The sequence below is a fragment of the Botryllus schlosseri genome, chromosome 5, assembly GCF_051294905.1.
Source record: "Botryllus schlosseri isolate E-star chromosome 5, Bs_hap1, whole genome shotgun sequence".
NCBI lineage: Eukaryota > Metazoa > Chordata > Ascidiacea > Stolidobranchia > Styelidae > Botryllus > Botryllus schlosseri.
The window spans coordinates 4738634-4759302 of NC_137240.1; the positions used below are offsets into that span (position 1 = coordinate 4738634).

Sequence of the window (20669 nt, forward strand, 5' to 3'; positions counted from 1 at the left end):
TCGAAGCATATTACGTGATTCAGAATCGAATCACTCAGGTACTCGATTATGCCCAGCCCTCCGTAATTCAGCCGACTAGTGTATATAATAACGTGCCATAAACAGCGATATCATACGTTTCAGATGCCATAGGCCAGAGGTCTCAAATACGGATTAGGCTGCACCGCTCCAATGCTCGGATATCAGATCAATTGTAAAATTGTAAAATTCTACCTATAATTGCGGCACGTCAAACGTCCGCTATAGCTGAAAAATTATAACGCGACAGCTTTTACGGTGTCCTGATGCATTTGTACTCTCGCATGATGTCTACAACTATTTATTGACAAACTATGCCAAGTACACAGCAACAATTTTATTCAAATATCTAAAAATGTTAGTTTTTCGCGCCAGGCGTGAATTCACAATCGTAAATCACATTTTTACGATGCCTGTGGAGTGTCAGTCTGCAAAAGGTCCCGTCAAATAAGGCCCACTTGGAAATACATTGAATTCCCTTATTATAGGTGCTGCGACCCGCTGCGCCATTAAAAAATAGGAAATTGGCCTGCGAGCACATTTGTTTGTTCGAGTTTGTGACCTCAGGTCTACATCTAAAACGAAATTAATCACTATATTTATAATTATTTATTTTTGACTGTAAATAAGAACACGATAGGATTAATTCAATCTGGGCAGTGGGCAATCGCAATTCACCAAATACTATTTTAAATCTTCGCAACTGGAAATCAGTTGAAATCAAATCAGTCGATATATAATATATATGTTATATAATCTGTATATACAAAAAAGCCTATCCTTCATGCAGTGAAAACTGGAAAATTTTGGTGCGAGAGGTTTTTGTTATGACAGTCTTTTCTTTTGTGAGTTTTCAAATCAGGACACAAAAGTTCATCATTTGGGACTGCAGGACACACAAAATTTGAATTTTTTTCAAGTCATAACCCGCTAACAACACACGCGCGTTCACGTCGTCCAAATATCATATGATCGACCGAAAAGATCATCGCTCCATCAAATATGCCGGACCTGATGTGTGGAACAGTATCCCGCCGGCCATCAGACAGTCGACGAGCATGTCCACATTCAAGTCGAAATACAAACAATTACTACTAAATAAATACAGTCCATCCTCAAGATTACCGGACCACGACTGACCTATCGATCTCGCTTCCCTTGACATGCCGCCCTATTTCTTGTCGCATCCTTTTTCTATACTATCTTCTTTACTTTCATTCAGTGTGCATGCCTCCTCTTTACATCGCCTAGGTCAAGGTGGGTGTCAGATTCCATAGACTACTCCTTGTCGCTTCGACATCTTCCTGTCTTTTCATTGTATCGCATTTTTTGTGGTGTATTGAACTGATAAAATTGCTAATAAACCAATGATGATGATGATGATGATAATGTACCTGTTTGATTATAGATAACTAACCTACGGATAGATACGCACAGTGGTGGCTTTTGGGGTGGGCGAGGCGGGCGGTTACGGTTAGATACTTATAGGGGGCCCCCAGGTAAGTCTCGCCCAGCCCCCCCCCCGTTCGTAAGGCCACCACTGGATACGCAACACCCGGCGTCCCGTAATTGCTAATCCCGTATAGGTGACGACCCGAGCGCTCAAATTTAATAAAGTTGATCGTATTTAAAAGCTACTGTCGCACTAATTTTGAAAATATACATTAAGATCTGATCAGGACAACGGAACCCCCTCGAAATACACCTCAGAGTCTGAAAATCGGCATTGTTCTGAACAATGGCAAGCACGCAAGGGCCATTGTTATGTTCATTGTGCTGCGTCGCTGCGATTGTTTAGAACAATGCCGATTTTCAGACTTTGACGGCTATTTCGGCGTGGTTCCATTGCCTTGATGAAATTTTAATGTATATTTTCAGAATTAGCCCGACAGTAGCTTTCAAATAAGATCAACTTTACTTAATTTGAGCGCTCGGATCGTCAACAACGTATTTAACCTCCGTAGGTTAGTTATCTATATTCTGACTCCGACTCCAGTTTAAACAGCTCTGTGCTGTGTGCTCCTGCCTTGTTATTGCTAACATCAGTGATGCGTAAATTTAATGAAGTCATCTGCTGAGTCATAGATATTGCGTGTTTAGCTTGCTGAGTTTCAGTGTAGTTTCAGCAGCAACATTGCACAACTGACACAGAGTCTTATTTATCAATTGGGTTAACAGTTACGGATTTTCACCGTAAGTCTATAATTGGATGACATCAAATATATGGAGTCAAACAAAACAACTGCAGAGATGCCAGAAATTGGTAAGGCCGAATTTTGAGTGTTGTACGCTATATCTATAGTTATTCATTTTCATCGCTGTCGTTTTATGTTACCGGTATCTATTATTTCTTTCTATCCAGTATGCATGTGCATGCCTCGTATTCACATCGCTTAGGCCCAGGTGCAGGTGGGTGTCTGATTTCAAAGACTAACCGTCTACCATACTGCGGTGTTTGGAAATGATGAAATTATGAATAAAACTGATATTGATTGCGATATACAATATATACAAGTTGCGAGATAGTGCAGTGGTACAGTTTACAACACCAATGGGTTGCGAGTTCGAGTCCGACTGAGGCATTATGGAATCTCGCCAATTCCACTCCCTGACTGAGGTCGACTGCAGAATTCTTGCCGAAGTGGTTTGTGTTTATCCCATCCAATGTCAGCCTGGTGTAAATGACCCTATAGTAGTCAAATTATCATGAATAACAAAACGACAGCGTATAGTGATAGTATGAGCGATCCTACCAAGGAAAATGTGATTAATTTTATTCAACTCTCAAATTTGCCTCGCTGCCTGATGTTTGTACAATCGGGCTGTTCAAAGATACCTGTTTTTTCAAATTTTACTGGCCACTTGATAAAATTGTTAGGTTACCGTATCTAATAAAACGCTGAACACTAATTCTGGCTCAATTCCAACCAGTGGAAGCAAAGTTATTGTAGAAAATTTTAGATTTATTCAATAAAAATCAATATAAAAATTTTTCAAATTCAACTGGCTACCCCATGAAATTATTAGGTTGTCTGAAAAATGATGCACAACAAATTAGGCTTGATTCCAACTAGTAGAAGCAAAGTTATTGAAGTACAAAATTTTAGATTTGGAAAAATAGTGTTTACGGTGGCAAATTATTTATTATAGATCTACCCACCGTATATAGGCCTATACTATGATTTGAAATCTTAAATTTTGAACATCTTCGCTTCTGGTTGCAATTGAGTCAAATTTCTTTTGCATCGTTTTTTTCAGACAACCCAACAATTTCATGGGGTAGCCAGTGAAATTTGGAGAAATGACTCATTTATTTTTGTTGAATAAATCCAAAATTTTCAACTACAGTAACTTCGCTTACACTGGTTGGAATTGAGCCAGAATTGTTGTGCTGAGTTTTTTGGTAACCTAACAGTATTATCAAGTTAACAGTTAATTTTTTATAAAAATTATTTTTGAACAGCCTTAATGTACAAAATATTACTGGAAATGCGACAGTAAGAAGAGAACTTGAAAAATTTCTTCGTTTTATCAGTATTTTAGTGATTTGTTTACCATGCTAGCCGTGCGTAACATGATACCATTACTGACATGTTGAATCTTTCGTTTTAGAACAAGTCGAATTCGTATTTCTCAAGTTCGGTCTTGCACAAACAGATGAACAGTTTGAAGGTCTGATTAATAAGTATTTGCCGTACATCCTCGGAAAACTCTCCAGTCAAGATGCAAATGTCAGAACAAAGGTACGAGATTTTGTAATTGGTGTGCGTCGCCAGAGTTCTAAGTATTTACCATAATGTTTTTTCTGCTGTTTTTAGGACTTTAAGGAGATTTGTTTGAATAACATGCTATACTCAGCACTGCATGAACCTTACAGTGATCAGGTTATTGCCCTTTGCTGCGTGATTGCAAATAGGAAAGCTATAATAATTATCACTTGAAAGTAGGTTTGTGTGCACTGAAAATAAGTGTGGCATAACTGATCAGTACAGATATGACATCATAGTCTTGAGATCTGGGCACAAGAATGAGTTCGAAATTAGTCAATGTCTCATGGAAAGCAATTCATAAGTCCCCTCATCTGTGACAAATAAAAAGATGATAAACTGTGATCACTAAGGAAATAGATTCAAATCCTTTTAGATGTAACATCAGATTATCGCACAAAATGATATATATATTATTAAGTTGTGCAAATCAATGTAAATGTAAATGCATCTCATTGTTAATTGACAATTATCTCCAGATCTTGAGTTACCTCAATTCAAATGACTTTTGAGCTGCATGAGCCACGCAGAGAGAAATTTCAACAGGTCTTATGACATCCGTTTGTCTGTTTTCATGAGTAAATCAGGTCATGAAAATACAAAATTCAAATCAAGTTTAAATCAGCATTGATATATTTCCAGGCCATCCAAGTATTAAATCACATCAGCAACCGTTTAAAGTCCCGTCCGAACGTCCAACTGCCGGTCGGCAAACTTCTTGAACTCTACAAACAACCAAATTCCGTATTCATCGTGGTAAGTCTAATTTGTTAAAGCTTGCAAATTACGAGGGTCTCTATTACGGTGATTATTTATGTTAAGAATTTTGCAATCGTTTACATCAAGCTTGGATATCATCGACTGTCCAAGGACGATCAAGGAATATTGGCAACGAAACTTTTTGATGCAATGGAGGTGAGATTTGTAATATTTTTTAATTGCCAATATCACAGAAATTTAATATAGTAAAATATATAAATTTATGAAATTAAGATTTACTTCTAAGTCTAGTGTTTTTTACTGCAGGGCAAATCCAAATCTCACCAGGATATCATCGTTAGATTGTTGGTCTCTGCGTTTTCGAAAGTCAAAGTGCCACAAAACCCAGCCGATAGGAGCGCGCTCTTCAAATTCCATCAATCACCTTTTTCTACCAAAGTGCTGTTGGATTTTTGCCTTGATGTCTTACTGATGCCGTACAGGTGCGTTAGCTGTTCGGTTTGTAGGGGGCTGTTTCCTTGAAAACATTCGCTTCTAAATGAACATCATATCCAATGGTTTGGTTGGATGCATTCTGTTTAGGGTTGTAACCAAGTCACAAGCAGGCTGTAATGACTTGAGTCCCGATTTTTTAGAAACTTGACTCGAGTCATTTTTTCAATGGCATAAAATGACTCGACTCGAGTCATTGTGCATGACTCGAGACTAGGACGGCCAAGACATACATTTCATTGTAACATCGAAGAATAGTAAGGTTACCACATTATTGAATTTCGTCTATCAGTCCTAATTCATGGAAAATAGGGCCAGAAACTGTTAAGATTGAAGAAAATTACTATATTATCAATGTAAACCTGAGCAGATTTGAAAAAAAAATTGAGTCAAAACACTATGACTCGGACTCGACACTATACTAGCTGACATGGACTCGCACTTGACTCGGCGGTGAAGTGAAATTGACTCGACTAGAGTCGAGTCAAAACAGTAGAAGTGAGATTGACTTGTGACTCGGAACCTTGTGACTTGGTTACAACCCCGGTCACAAGTCAATATTACTTTTATAGACTCAAATCAAGTCGAGTCATTTACAGTTCACCACCGAGTCAAGTCCAAGTTGAGGAGCAGAGGGTTGAGTTCAAGTCTGTTCAACCCACTTTTTTACTACTCTTTTTGTGTGATGTCGAATGCCTCGCATCCATGATATACTCATTTTCCACATTCTTGATTGTTCCTGGCCTTATTTTTCAAGTACCAGTGCTGATTGATTAAATACTGATAATGTGTGGTTACTGTAATATTATTTGAAGTTTTAATGAAATCCATGTCTCTACCGTTTTAAGAGTCAAGTCGAGTCACAAAAAAATCTGTAGAGTCGGATTCGAGTCGAGTCATAACTGGAGACGTTACTTAAAACCCAAGTCCCTTTTTCGGCCCAGATCAGTCAACTAATGTAAAGGCATATTTTCTTTAAAATTTCAAATACTATTGATTTTTCATGCATAAAATCATTTGAGCAATATTATTTTATGCCGCTGCAGTAACAACGCCACACAGGACGGTCCTACTAGACCTGCTTCTGCCCCGGCAAGAACGATCGCTGTTCCTTCAGGATTAAGCGAGGACAGAGTTAAGAGGTTGACTGGCGATGCGTCCGACTCAAGCTGGTCCGTTCCTCAAATTGAGCAGCATAAGGTCGGTATTCTTGTAAATGATGAAGGTATTTTTGTACTTATTTGCACTTACATCTGTGTGACTTGGAAGCGACCTTTATCAAAATACATCAGCCCGAGCTTTGTCTACAGAAGGAGTTCGTGTGCCATCTCAAAATAGTATTAGTAAAATAGTAGTCTTATTTGAGATTTGATTCCATGCTGGGATACGATTGTTGATATACGATTTTCTTTGCAATTCTCTGCTAGTTGCTGACGATTACCCCTGACGAGTGTCAGCCGGAAATATTCGGGTTCATTTCAATATGAATATACCATTCAAATGTACTTCAGATTTTATAAAGGTAAAAGTAGTTTGGAGATATTTTTGAATTATTTTTACGAGTGAAACTGTGTGTAAAAAAGTGTATGAAATATTGTGCCTTTCACATTTTGGATTTTGTAAATTAGAAAACAATTTAGGGGTATTTTTGAATAATTTTGAATTGTTTGAATTTTTGCCGTTGTATCATCAATAATTGCACCGAGTGTGGGTTTGGTGGAAACGCCACACGCAATTTTAGCATTTAATCACTGTATTTCATTATTTTACTCACAAAACCCTTCTGTCATGCGCAAATTATTGCCGAAAACCGACTGTTTCCAGTCCGGTATTGCACCTATTTGTGGTGACAATTGTCATTTCGCGTCAGCTGTAAATTTGCGACTTGCAATTTCCACCGTGCAAATTTCCAACCTACTGGTAAAGGTATGCGGTCCATCCATCATATCTACGTTTGTAACTACTTCAGTATTTTTATACCTTCATTTTGTTCCTCCACTTGGAGAGTTTTAGAAACTGATTCTTCTACTTGTAGCTGAGTAGAAATTTATGGCTTAAGTTCTACTTTGAGTAGGCCGCTAGATGTGAATGCTTTGACCACCTCTGGGCGATACTCTGATTAGATGGTACGCTCTATTTTTTCGAAGGTCTCCATCATCAACATGATAGCGGGCGATATCTTTCCTGAAAAAGATATCATCACACACCTCATCGTAGCCACAAGCGACACAAGGAGCAGCGTGTCCTCGTTAGCTGACATCGAACTGAGAAAAAGGCAAAGGTCGGTGCTCAACTTGTGGTATGCTTGGTATTCTTAAAATATAGCATTTTGTATAACTGATAGATCTCTGGATTGGGATGAACCTACCCTTGCTACAAATCTCTACCGGCTGTATCTCGGAGACGCCGCCACACTTACGGCCGCACAGAGAAAACAGCGCCCCTCGCCGAGTTCATTGAAGAAGCCAGTCGAATTAAGGTTGGTGTGGAAAATAAACAGCTTTAGTTCGCATTATTATTTTTTTAGATCTTTTCATCCAACGACAAAATGGGAAGGAGTGTTCAGTAGAGCTGTTAAAAAAAATGTTTTTTCAAATTTTACTGGCTCGTTGATAAAATTGGTAGGCTGCCTAAAAATACGCTGCGCACCAATTGTGGCTCAATTCCAACCCGTAGAACAGAAGTTATTCAGATCCAAGATTTTGTTCTCCAATGACTGGTTGGAATCAAGACAAATTTGTTGTGCATGTTTTTTTTCAGACAGCGTAACAATTTCATAGGGCTGCGTAGCCAGTAAATTTTGAAAATTTCTATATATGTTTTTTCTTAATGAATCCAAAGCTTTTTTTCTTACATAACGATGCTTCTATAGGTTTGAGCTGAGCTAAAATTGGTGTGCACCGTTTTTTAAAGCAACCTAACAATTTTATCAAGTAGCCGGTAATGTTTGGTAAAAAAAGTTGGGTGGTCTAAAACTCGGAAAACTTCAAAAATTCCAAATTTAACTGTCAACCCCACGAAATTGTTGAGTTGTCCACAAAAACGGTGCAAAACAAATTTGATGCAATTCCAACCCGTAGAAGCCAAGTTATCTCAGTTTTTCATTCATAATTCTGGGATTACCCACTGTCCACGCTATTTTTGCGAATCTATAATTTTCAACTGCAATAACTTGGCTTCTACCGGTTCGTAGTGAGCGAAAATTGTTATGCAATATGCATCATTCTTTTAGACGACTTGACAATTTGATGGGGTTGACGGTAAAATTTGAAATTTGAAGAAGTCCTACATCCCGAATATATGCTCAATATTTAAATTCGGATTTTTATATTTGTTCTCCCATTAATAAATAGCACACTTTGTTTTGCAACAAAAGTATCTGTACAAAGCAGTAAATGTATTTTAATGTTTAGAATAAAGTTAAAGATTGTGCAGAATCTGCTCCGATCGAAAACCGCGACAGAGCAATTTCCTTACACCGTCCAGTTAGTGTACGACGCTCTGTTTTCCGAGACTAGCTCTGCCAAATTGAAGGCGCTCGGTCAAGAGTTCATTCATCACATCTGCGAAAAGTAAGAATATTCTTTCGCGATTGTAGGTCTAACACTCGCGTCCGTTGAACGCTTTCTACGATTTCAGATGCGAGATGACCAAGTTAACGCCGCAGGGTTCTCTCCTTCTCGAGGCCTTGATTAAAACCACCACCAAGTCTTCGAACGAGTCGCGGTCCAAGAGTCTTGGGTACACGGCAATGGGGAAGCTGTCCTTGCGTGTTCCCGATCTTTTTCTGCGCAATGTCTCCATAGTGCAAGACGCGTTTCGGGAACTTTCGACGGTGGGTCCGTGCCAGGCTTGGTACTGTTCGATAATTCTTGTCGTCCGATCAGCAGGGCAGGTTTTTGCTGCGGTTAAATCCGTGGAAAATTGCGCTGATTTTTCACAAAATTTACGGAAAAAAGGTTTCATTTATGGGCAATAGGGCTCTTCATAAATGATTTTTTTCTCAAATCGCACTGGCTACTTGATAAAATTGTTAGGTTGCCTAATTTAAGCCTACACGCCAAATTTGGTTCAATTCCAACCAGTAGCCGCATTGCTACAGGAGAAGAAAGTTTTTATTTATTATATAAAAATAACTAACAAAAAATTTGAACATTTTCTGTTCACCCCATGAAAGTGTTAGGTTGTCTATAGAAATGATGCTCACCAAATTTGGTTCAATTCCAACCAGTGGAAGCGGAGTTATCGCCGTCGAAAAATTTGGATTATGAATAAAATAGTATTTACGGTGACCAATTTTTTAATTATTTACCGCAAATACTATTTTATTCAAATCAAAATTTTTCGACGAAAATAACTCCGCTTGTACTGGTTGGAATTCAACCAAATTTGGTGAGCATCGTTTCTACAGACAGCCTGACGCTTTCATGGGGTGAACAGAAAATTTTCAAATTTTTTGTTATTTAATTTTATATAATAATTAGAAACTTTCTTCTCCTGTAGCAATGCGGCTACTGGTTGGAATTGAACCAAATTTTGTGTGCAGGCTTAAATTAGGAAACCTAACAATTTTATCAAGTAGCCAGTGCGAGTTGAGAAAAAAGTCATTTGTGAAGAGCCCTAATGGACAAGTTCCTCAATGTTGGCGACTTCAACAAAATCAATGGCCTGAAAAAATTGACCCAGTGAAAATATAATTTTCGGCGGTCTAATCTGAATGTACGTCAAAATGACCACAAATTTAAACGACAGTGAAATAATCGAGTGATCTATTTACATGTAGTGCCTACTATTACCAGTAAAAAGTCGCATGAAAAATCGAAAAGAATTGCAAAAAGTTGGATGAAAAAATGAAGAAAATTTGCAATATAAGATTCCTCCAAGCGGCTTAAAACACCGTAATACATAACTTTCGAGTATTCAGAAAGCTGTCGGAAGTTGTAAAAAAACGTTGCAAAACTTGCCCTACTAATTTGAGTAATTACCGAAATGGAGATAATCTAATTCTAATCTAATTTCTGGATTTCCTGAAAATGCTACAGGTGAACTGTATAGTGCGAAACGAGATAAGCTTGGTGTACAGGCAGTTGCCATTATCTTGCTTATGAGTATGACATGTGATTTGATATGGCTGAACTTGATTGCTGCTGTGTTTTTTACTAATTTTGGATTCAATTCACGTTCCAGGTTTTTTGTGAATTCACTCATTTTAATTGTAATCTGATTGGTAAATAAACTGTTTGGATATGCGATTGAATAGTGTATTCTTATTGAAATGAACCCTCCTATTTTTGGCTGACACTCGTCAGGGGTAATCGTCAGCAACTAGTAGAGAATTAGAAGGAACATTGTTTATCAGCAATCGTATCACCATATGTAACGACACATGAAAGTTTGAATAATTATTAAACATTCAGCTCATTTCAATATGAATGCACGTTTCAATTGTATATTGAAGTTCTGTACCTCATAGAAGCTCTTCAGATGTTCAGCTATTATGATCTAATTTGGAAAAGTTGCATAACTCTGACAACTGCTGAAGAATTTTTTGCTCATCCAATTACATAACGGTAGAGATTATTTAATAGATAACAATTTACGCTGTATTTCACTAATATATGAATTGTGTATTTCAGGCAACTTCTCAGGAAGTGAAGCTGCACGTCCAAGAATGTCTGGCGATGATGTCGACGGCGTTCAAGGACGTGAAACCGGAAGACGTGTCTTCCATCGAGAAGATTATCGCGCAGTACATTTCTGGTACGGCATCACGCTTCATAATGTGTTCTTCTTGTCGTGGTTTCGTTGATTTTCTTCTATTCGCAGATCCCGACCATTCCTGTCGGTTGTCTGCCGTGCGGTATTTGGGAAAGGTGTTTCCGTCAGACCACGTCACGTCAAGATATCTGCTGCTGCTTGCGGCATCTGATGGTAACTGAGCACCACGTATCATATTGCTTTGTAGCTAGAGGTGCTCAGTAACTTAGTACATTACTTGCTACTATCTATTGCCTAAAAAACGGTTACCCAGCAAAACATACCCTAACCCCGAAATCAATCCTTATATAGCCTGTATCCTGACCCCAAACCTAACCCAATCCTAAATCTAATACATACCTGACCCTAAAATTTTACCCCCATGCTCAATTGTCGCGTGTTGAAGTGTCGTATGCTAACATGTCGCACGCTATTGTGTCCACTAGGGGTGTTCAGAAATGATTTTTTGCTTAAACTGTACTGGCTACTTGATAACATTGTTAGGTTACCTAATTAAAGCCTGCACACTGAATTCGGTTCGATTCCAACAGGTTGCCGCAATGCTATAAGAGAAGAAAGTTATTTATTATATAAAAATAAATAAAGAAATTTTCAAAATTTTCTGTTCACCCCATGAAATTGTTAGGTTGTCCATAGATGCTCATCAAATTTGGCTCGATTCCAACCAATAGAAGCGGAGCTATTGTAGTTGAAAAATTTGGATTTGAATAAAATAGTGTTTATGGTGTACAAATTTTCAATTATTTATTATAGTTCTGCCCACCGTAAATACTATGATTTGAAATCTCAAATTTTGACCATCAACAACTTCGTTTCTGCTGGTTCGAATTGAGTCAAATTCGCTGTGCGTCGTTTTTTCGTACAATTTAACAATTTCATGGGGTGGCCAGTAAAATTTGAAAAATATCATATTTATTTTTATTAAATAAATCAAAAACGTTTTCTCTTATAGCAATGCCACAATAGATCGGAATTGAGCCAAAATTGGCGTGCAGTGTTCGTTTAGGTAACCTAACAATTTTATCAGGTAGCCAGTACAATTTGAAAGCAAAAGTCATTTTTGAACACCTCAAAAAACATCACCACTTCAGTGATTACTTGGGTAGGTATGTTTGTAGACAACTTCCACTTGTACTTGGGCAGATTTCAAGGCCAAACTACTTACTTTGCACTTTGGGTTTTCAAAAGTAGAAAGTGGTTTTGGGGTAAGCTTGCATCACTTCTAAGTGGGTCTAAAAACTGCTAAAGTAAACATGGAATTGTCTAAAAACACTTGAGTAGTTCTTGAAGTAACTTAAGACTCAATTAAGGTTGAAGTTTGATTGCGGTACAATTGCTTGAGGTGATGATGATTGCCAAATGTGGCACATATTCCGTTATCTGAAGTATAATTAATGATTTTATTTAGTAACCAGGGTATGTCTCTTGAATTTGCCCGCAGAACTATGCTGCAAATAACGTTTTCACTTGCATTTCGATATATTGCCTCAAGTCAAAACTTCGTAGATCAACATGTTATCAATCATTTTGTGGTAAAAAATGTTGATTAAATTTATCAGCTAAAGAAGACGTTGCCACGGAAGCTAAGAAACTACTCTACGGCAACGTCGCCGGCGTTTCCGAGAGCGTCGAAAACGAACAGACGAAGAAACTTCCGTCTTTCGCGGACATGTTGAATTACGTTTACGACAAAGTATGCAGCTTCATTTACGCATATCGACAGATGATACTAAATTTCAATCAGGCCACTACGTTCAGTCTATTGTAGATCAGTGGTTTGTTACCGGTTTATGGTCCTATCCTAGTTTCTGTTTTGAAAGTATCCCGTGACCCATTGGCTGGGAATACAGGAGAGTTTGTGATGACAAAATGACTAGTAAGTAGATATTGAAGATTGTCCGCATACTGGTACTTGAGATTTAAATTTCGATGCAACTGATCCAGTGGTTGTCAACCTTTATGTCGTCGCGGGCCCCGTTTGGACCGTCACGAAAAAGTTTTAGTTCATATTAAGCTCAATTATCGTGCAATCGTTATCTGTTAACTGTCGGCTAGTGATAAGCAGCAACAAGATGACCTTTTTTGTGAATTACATCATATTTACTATGTGTAGAAATTGGGCGGACTTTTACTATGTCAAAGCAATTTCTGGAATTTAGAATTAGAATTTAATTTCCGACGACTGTTCATTAACTTGCTGAGACTGACAACTTCGAATTCCTCTTACTACTCCATTTTTTTGTACAAACTTCATCAAAACATATCCAAACAGCAATATGTTTGTATCAGTAATCTATTGGCAATTTGGTAATTAAAATGAGTTTGAACAGTCGTATATTTCATCTCAGACGCCCGTTCTATTGATGTGAGTCCTGAAGTTTTAGCTGTTATGAAGCGAAACTGCCTTTTGATTTTCCTAATTTCGGTAATTACAAATTAGTTTATCAATTACTTTGCAAATTTTGAGGTCTCGCGGATTGTTTTTGTGTCAATACAAAAATTTTGAAGTATAAGTATATAATGGCTGGACGGAAAATACGAACGAATCTAAACTTTTTACTGACTTTGTGATTTTCTAAATAGTTATGTCTTCTACGTCAAAATACTCTTGTCACCCACAGATTAGGGACAGTAACTGCGAAATTTCGTCAGATATCAACCGTGATACCAGACATTGCTGCGAGTTATGTGTCACTTTCCAGGCTCAACAGAGGATGAAATCTGAACGATATGTCATCGGGGTGCACAGCCTATCTTTTCCGCCACCTACGTTCACAGTACTGCTGCAGTATTTGAGGAAATGTCTTTTAAAAGACGCTTGCGATGTCATCCCGCATAATACTATTATTCCAGGAGAAGCGATCACAGAAGCTCCGATCATTGCAGAGTATTTGGGGTAAGTCCACCGTACTTGAAGCCTGTTGTACAAATGATACATTTGATTATTTCTACAGCTTCTTGGAGGTAGTGAACTTGAATATACAATTGAATAGTGTATTCATATTGAAATGAACCCGAATATTTTCGGCTGACACTCGTCAGGGGTAATCGTCAGCAACTAGTAGAGAATTCAAAAGAACATCGTATATCAACAATCGTATCGCAAAATATGAATTCACCAGCGTGCTATTCAAAACTTTTTACTGCAAGAATCTCGCTTGTACTGGTTGGAATTGAGCCAAATTCGGTGTGTAACGTTGTTTTAACCAACCTAACAATATTATCACATAGCCAGTGAAATCTGCAGAAATTTTTTTTTTGTACATTTGCCATTCTCGTGAACTCTGACATGGAATGAACTCGATATGTTGTATTTCTTTCTAATTTGAAATTCGATTCAATTTCTGAGTTTTTGTGACTTCATTAATTCTAATTCTAATCTTAGCCTATAACTGAAAATTTTCTAGTTTTTTTTCTCAACTCTGAACCAGAGTAGTGCTTGTGAACTTTTTTTAAACGTTTAATCATACACCCCAGTCCTGATTAGCCTATGTGTGAAGGTGCTGACTCTCTCGTTCAGTTCTAATTGAGGTTTTTTGCAGCACCGGTTTCCCAGGGCTCGGGCTTCCGCCGGTTACATATTCAATAAATTCTATGTTTATAATGTTTGTCAGCCTAATACTGGAGACCGGCGTGGATCGGGATAGAGACTGCTCGGATATGAGGTTTTGCACCACAGTTTCACGTTTTTTCTGCGCAGTTTGAGACGCACCGTTATGCACTTGATTCTAGCATTGGGGAGCTAGCATTAGCTTGTTTTTATCACATACTTTATTTTGCTTTGTGCACTGGTTCTTTCGGGCACGTTTCTAGAATGCTACACCTTTTCTTCAGCTGTGAGTCGCTGTGTCCGGTCGCACTTAATGGTAAATGATAGTCCTTGGGAGGCTATACGCTTGCTCATTTTGCTCAATTTTCGATGGCCAAAACAGGTCTTTATTGTGCGTTATTATTGACAGGGAAATGTATACGAGCGGCAAAAAAGCGGTCGTCGCATGGCTGACGCAATACCTCGATCTGATACTGCAGTACGCTAGAGTGATAACAGGTGCTGATTATTTCTAAGACTGAGCGAAATCGTCATTATGACATAACACTGAAACAGACTTTAAGTGGTGAAATATGTATTTTTTATGCGGCCAGGAAATAAATGAGGAGATATACCTAATGATGAATTACGTCCAATTGACACTGAATATGACATAGCAATACACTACTGCAAGAATATGCCGTGTCTATGAACTTGGGTAACCTTGAGTTACATGTTTTGAATAATATGATACAGCCGGAAGCCAATACAACAATTCTCGTTCATAAAATAGTAAGGGGCGTATAATTTACGTCCTCGTAAACATCTGCTGTCATCACTCCACTGGCATCATCTAAAATTGATACTCAATTTGGATTTGAGTATTCAAACGGTCAAGTCAAGTCCTGATTATTTAATCAGATCTACAAAAGGTTGTGAAGCATTTGGCAATGCTGCTTCAATTTTGGGATTATGAGTCTCGTATTTGGTTTGCAAATGCCTCTGTCGAAAAAAGAAAACAGCGTCTGCGCCTGCGGGAGATTGCTATATTTTTTTCTTTTGAACGCCAGATCACGAATCCGTCTACATCTTACTGGAGATTATCGCTTGTTGTCCTGACGAATTGTCGCTACAAACCGTCCTCGGAGAAGATCTCGACAGTAAATCACAGTGGATGAAGGGGCTGGTGGACCATACCAGAGAATCGGTATTTAATTACGTTTTGTCGCAACTTACGATCCCTTTCCATGGCTGTGTGTTGTTAAAGATTCGAGATTTCGGCGCAGAGCTCCACGCTATTATTTTGAAACGGACCGTGTTTGACGAAGCCGAACAGCTGCGTATTATCGAGCAAACCGACCAGAACGCGCAGTCGAAAAAGGTTGGACTATGTCTATTTTACCACGTCTCATTTTGTGCGATTGCTGCGACATTTTATAATGCCACTCGCGTCTTAGTGCGTTACAGTCTGTAAATTGAAGATTTTAATCAGTAGCAGACATTTCTGTAGAAGATATGTACATTTTTTAAGGAATTCCATGAGGAAACTTGTCCTGGTTCTAAGCGGGGTCGTAATGACTCGAGTCATGACTCGACTTTGGTCGCGATTTTTTTGTGACTCGACTTGACTCAAGTAATTCTCTCAAAATACGGAAATGACTCGACTCGAGTCAATCTGTGTGTTGACTCGACTTGAGTGTTGACTCGACTCGAGTCATCGCACATGACTCGAACCAAGTCATATGACTCGAGACTCAGGCGACCAAGGCCTACATTTCATTGTCATTTCGAAGAATAATAAAGTAACCACACTATTGGGATTTCGTCTATTGGTTCTGGTAATTGAAAATGCGATCAGAAACTGCTAAAAATGAGTAAAATTAGTATAGTATAAATGCGAATTATTCGATATCACCAGACAGAGTTACAAAAAGTGGGTTTAACAAGACTTTAACTGGAAACTGTGTAGTCAACACAATGGCTTGGACTCGGACTTGAGTCACAATACCGTGACTCGGACTCGACCTTCCGCTGACTTGGACTCGGACTTGACTCGGTGGGGAATTGAAAATGACTCGACTTGACTCGAGTCAAAACTATAAAAGTGAGATTGACCTGTGACTCGGAGCCTTGTGACTTGGTTACGACCCCGGCTCTAAGATTTAAAAATGGTTTTGTAACATTCGCAATTTGTGTTCCTTTGTATTTTCTCGCCAATGTTCTGGTACGTGTCCGCAAATTTGAAATAAAACATCGCCGTTTTGCAGAGCTATGAGAGCAAGCACGGAAGTCTGTTTTTAATGGGATATTTGCTGGAGTCGTGGTTAGGTCGTTACAGAGACTCGATTCCTAAGGTGATTCGGATTGCCTTTGGCACTCTGGGTGAGTGACAGTTACACTATTGCATAGTTTTAGCAGTTCTTCGTAGTTGGCCACCCTTGACATCGCAATATGTGTCAAAATGACACATGACACTACAAATATCGTTGCTGTGGAATTAAACTAGTTTATGTCCATGGGCTCCTTTTTTCGTATTGATAAAAATCAAGTCTCTGTAAAATCTCATTTATTTTTAATCAGATCTTGGCCATGTTTATGTTTGCCAAGCTGTTTGAAAGTTAACCATGGCCCAGATATGGCCGGAAGAAGATGAAAACCTAACATAAAGGTAACTTTTTCAAAATGTGTGTATGGACATAAGCCACTTTGATTCCACAGTGTACAAATTTTGGAAAATATATTCAGTTTCTGTGATGCAGAGGCTATTTCCTTTGATAAAAGTGGTGCAATCTTATTCCAAAACTGCTTTCCACTCTTTAAAAAGCTTCTTGGAGGTACAGAACTTCAATATACAATTGAACACCTTAACAAAGTAATGCAGTGTACGAATATAAGTGCCACTGTGATTGTGGCTGCGTGGGAAGAACGTCAAAGCGTTCGCAGGGCAGCATAAAAGCAACATGTCCCTAGATTTATTAGAACTGGCGCATCACGCTCGGTAAAAAGCTCACCCTTGACTCATTCCACTCAAGCTCGATGCTCGGCAATCAAAGGTAATAAATTCTGCCATTGGCAAACATCTGTATGACAATCCTGCTTGTGCGAAAACTTATCGAGACAACAAATTTCTCGTCGTTGGGAGGGGCCATTAACACTTTCATTTGTGTACCAAGGCTGTATCAACAAAAGGAGTTCGTGTACCGTCTAAAAATAGTACATTGAACGTTCTACTATTCGAAATTTCATGCTGGTGACGTCATATTTTGTGATACGATTGTTGATATACATTCCCATTCTCTACTAGTTGCTGACGATTACCCCTGGCCAGTGTCAGCCGAAAATATTCGGGTTTATTTTCAATATGAATATACTATTCAATTTCCACTCTTTGAAACCCAAACTGCAGAAAGTTGGCAGGGACAGCACTTGTTCGACTAGAGGTGAAAGCAGACTAAAAACGTAAAAACATTACCACCCAAGTAGTTACTGCAAGTAGCCACAAACTGCCTGAGTAGGGTACTACAGAAAAAGTATAAGTACTCCGTTACTGATCACTAGAGGGATTTTTTTATCTAAGAAGACTGAAGATTTTGACCTAAAAATGAAAATTTTGACATTTTTTGACGTTAAAAACATAATGTGAGAATTGTATTACTTATATTCATTTCTGGTTGGAACTGTCTGTCCTTACGAAGTAGTTTAGTCTGAAAATCTGGACCTATGAGGAATTCCAGTTGTTTCATCACGAAAGATATAATTAAGAGAATTTGTTCTGGTACAACGAAAGATACTTTACTAAATTCTTGGGTAGAAAGTGTTTAACCTTACCAAGTAGCTTGTCAAGAATGGAGGAAGAACGTTCAGCAACAGCAGTTGTTGGCTGACAACACTGAAGTTGTGCGTACACTGCTGGTGACACACCGTGTTGCTTCATTCTGACAATGTCATCTACATTACAATTTTTCATCATGCGCTTCTTGATATAAGAACCAATGCCCACGTTGTTTCGCTTCAGTTAGGCTATTGCGGTACGTTGAGCATAATACCTTGTCAACCTATTTGTTTCATTTGATCGTGTATGATTCACGATCAGCAGACAACGGGCCGTCTACAACGGTAGGCCTATAAAGTAGGGTACAAGATGTTAAATGTCGAATGATAAGTTCACCGACAGTGCAAACATTTCCGATACAAACGAAATGCAGGTTGCAAAATGTTTTTGACTTTGTAAACAATTTTGACAATTTAGGTCCTATCGCTACACTCTGGCACTTCCACACTTCTACTTCAGTGACGCACTGACCTCTTTGACCCCCCCACACTCGAAATCGTCAATTTTGTTGCAAATTTTTGCAGTTCAACACGCGACGTCTTCTGACGAAACAATCGCGAGTGCCGCGTGTTTCGCTATCGGGGAAATTGCCAGAAAAAATCCGATTCCACTCCCCGACGGTCCCGCTGAAAACGACGGCGAAAAGGAGAAAGACGATTCAGCACCGAATCCAGATCCATCTAATCCATGTGAGCCGTTGGTATATATATTGTTTATTATATATATATATTTGTCAATCAACCCTCTCTCTAAACATATTTTTCAATCGCATTTGTAGAACATCTGCAACAATGACTACCTTTCGTGTCTAGATACTTGTTTTTGTTGCATACACAAAGAGAAACTGCTGGCCTACGCAGGGATATCTAGTTCTAGGTATTCGCAAAGTATTTGGTCCAAACTGTAGTTCGTTACATGTGTATTAAACTCAAACACACTTGCAGCAACAATTCATACTATAAACAATAATACTTAGGAAATTGTGTAGAACAAAGAAATATATATTTGCAAAAATCAATTTTACATAATTTCAGGAAATGTAACAGTATGTAGCCATAAATATACTGTGACATTAAATAAATATACATAAGGAAATATATTTAACATAGTGTTGGAGATTATATATCTACCGGATCACCAACAATACATATTTAATACAGTGTCAGTGAGTGTGCACATTGTTACATATGTATGCATGTCGAGGCATGTAGCATTCAACTCAACTATACTTGTCTAGGAGATTATTTCTATGTTTACTTTGAATTTGCCGTGCACGAACAAACACCAGATCTGCAGGGAAGTCATTGCCAGATCTCTCACTGACATAATGGAATGTTTGCAGTTTTTTTCTGTCACCAAACCGCGAAAGGAGACGTCATGAACATTCTGCTTCGCCACCTGAAATCTTCGAGCCCGCAAAAACTGAGAGAAAAAAGCGTCACGTCGCTCGGGTATCTGGCGGTCGGCGATCCGGCCCACTTTCAGACGGACAAGCTCTTGGACGCGTTTTTGGCTTCTGCCGAGGTTTGATTCTGATTGGATGATATATTCATATTGAAATAAACCTGATATTTTTGGATAACACTCGCCCCGGGTAATCGTCAGATGTATGAAAATCCTCAATTGACGGCATATTTGGTGATACGATTGTTGATATGCAATGTTCTTTTCAATTCTCTACTAGTTGCTGACGATGAACCACGATGACCCCTGCAGAGCGTCAGATGAACATATTCATGTTTATCTCAACTTGAGTATAATATTTAATTGTATATTGAAGTTCTTCACCTACAAGAGTCGTTCTTTTTCAATACCATATTCAAGTTGAGAACTTCCGGTTGGATTTTGTGACGGTAGATACAGTTTTGGGCTATTTATTGTACAAAAGATGTTTCCTTGCCTGCATATTCTGGGATGTGATGTAGGAGACTTGATCATGCGGAGCATATGTCATGATTGTGAGTGCTGGCCTGCTGAAATAATTTCTGAGAAGAGTTTAAAAAAAATCATATTTTTCTTCCCACTGAAATTTTATGTATAACATGCGTTTGTCATTTATACTTCTCAACTTCTGTCACTAAAATAATTTAGTTACTATAACGTACCACTACGCGTCCTATTTGTGTTGGGCATAGGATCATTGTAAAATTCATGTTTTCAAGATCAAAGAACCAGACCTTCATTTCACCGTTGCGAAAGCACTTGGCGATGTGGCATTGGGACCTATGTCATCTGCGGGCCGGAGTAAATGGCGTTTGAAAAAGTCTGCGCAAAATTCTGGTGAATATTTCGAGGCCGTGTGCGTGTGCTCACGCTGCGGTCGTTGATGTGATGATTTTTCAGCACAACTAAAGAGCGATGGTAAGCTGTCGTGGCTCGTCGGTAAGATTTTGGACGAATATGTCGGTCATCGGATCCCAGTGTGTCGTCAGGTAATAGAATGATTTTGTTCACCACCTTGTGTACTTGATCAGTGAATTTGTTAAATTTCCAAGTCTCTTATGCACCTGGCTGTTTGAAGCTGATCTTATCA

General features: G+C 38.6%; 1 protein-coding gene across 3 annotated transcripts in view; it reads left to right on the top strand.

The window, feature by feature from the left end:
* The first annotated feature begins 2102 nt into the window (after window positions 1-2102).
* The window catches only part of LOC145438701 (proteasome adapter and scaffold protein ECM29-like), a 49609-nt gene continuing 31042 nt past the window's right edge, over window positions 2103-20669 (top strand). Inside the window, exons 1-23 of one of the 3 annotated variants that reach the window (XM_080316049.1) lie at window positions 2103-2281; window positions 3631-3761; window positions 4428-4541; window positions 4608-4700; window positions 4812-4987; window positions 6044-6197; window positions 7145-7278; window positions 7342-7476; window positions 8411-8569; window positions 8637-8832; window positions 10634-10757; window positions 10824-10928; window positions 12335-12468; window positions 13478-13671; window positions 14390-14440; window positions 14735-14823; window positions 15375-15511; window positions 15572-15685; window positions 16572-16686; window positions 18661-18825; window positions 19479-19660; window positions 20299-20416; window positions 20480-20568. In XM_080316049.1, the coding sequence (XP_080172175.1) occupies window positions 2242-2281; window positions 3631-3761; window positions 4428-4541; window positions 4608-4700; window positions 4812-4987; window positions 6044-6197; window positions 7145-7278; window positions 7342-7476; window positions 8411-8569; window positions 8637-8832; window positions 10634-10757; window positions 10824-10928; window positions 12335-12468; window positions 13478-13671; window positions 14390-14440; window positions 14735-14823; window positions 15375-15511; window positions 15572-15685; window positions 16572-16686; window positions 18661-18825; window positions 19479-19660; window positions 20299-20416; window positions 20480-20568 (2949 nt within the window). In that variant the 5' untranslated portion in view covers window positions 2103-2241. Of the gene's footprint in view, window positions 2282-3630; window positions 3762-4427; window positions 4542-4607; window positions 4701-4811; window positions 4988-6043; window positions 6198-7144; window positions 7279-7341; window positions 7477-8410; window positions 8570-8636; window positions 8833-10633; window positions 10929-12334; window positions 12469-13477; window positions 13672-14389; window positions 14441-14734; window positions 14824-15374; window positions 15512-15571; window positions 15686-16571; window positions 16687-18660; window positions 18826-19478; window positions 19661-20298; window positions 20417-20479; window positions 20569-20669 lie in introns of all 3 variants that reach the window. The other 2 variants (XM_080316046.1, XM_080316048.1) reach the window with 2 other exon arrangements.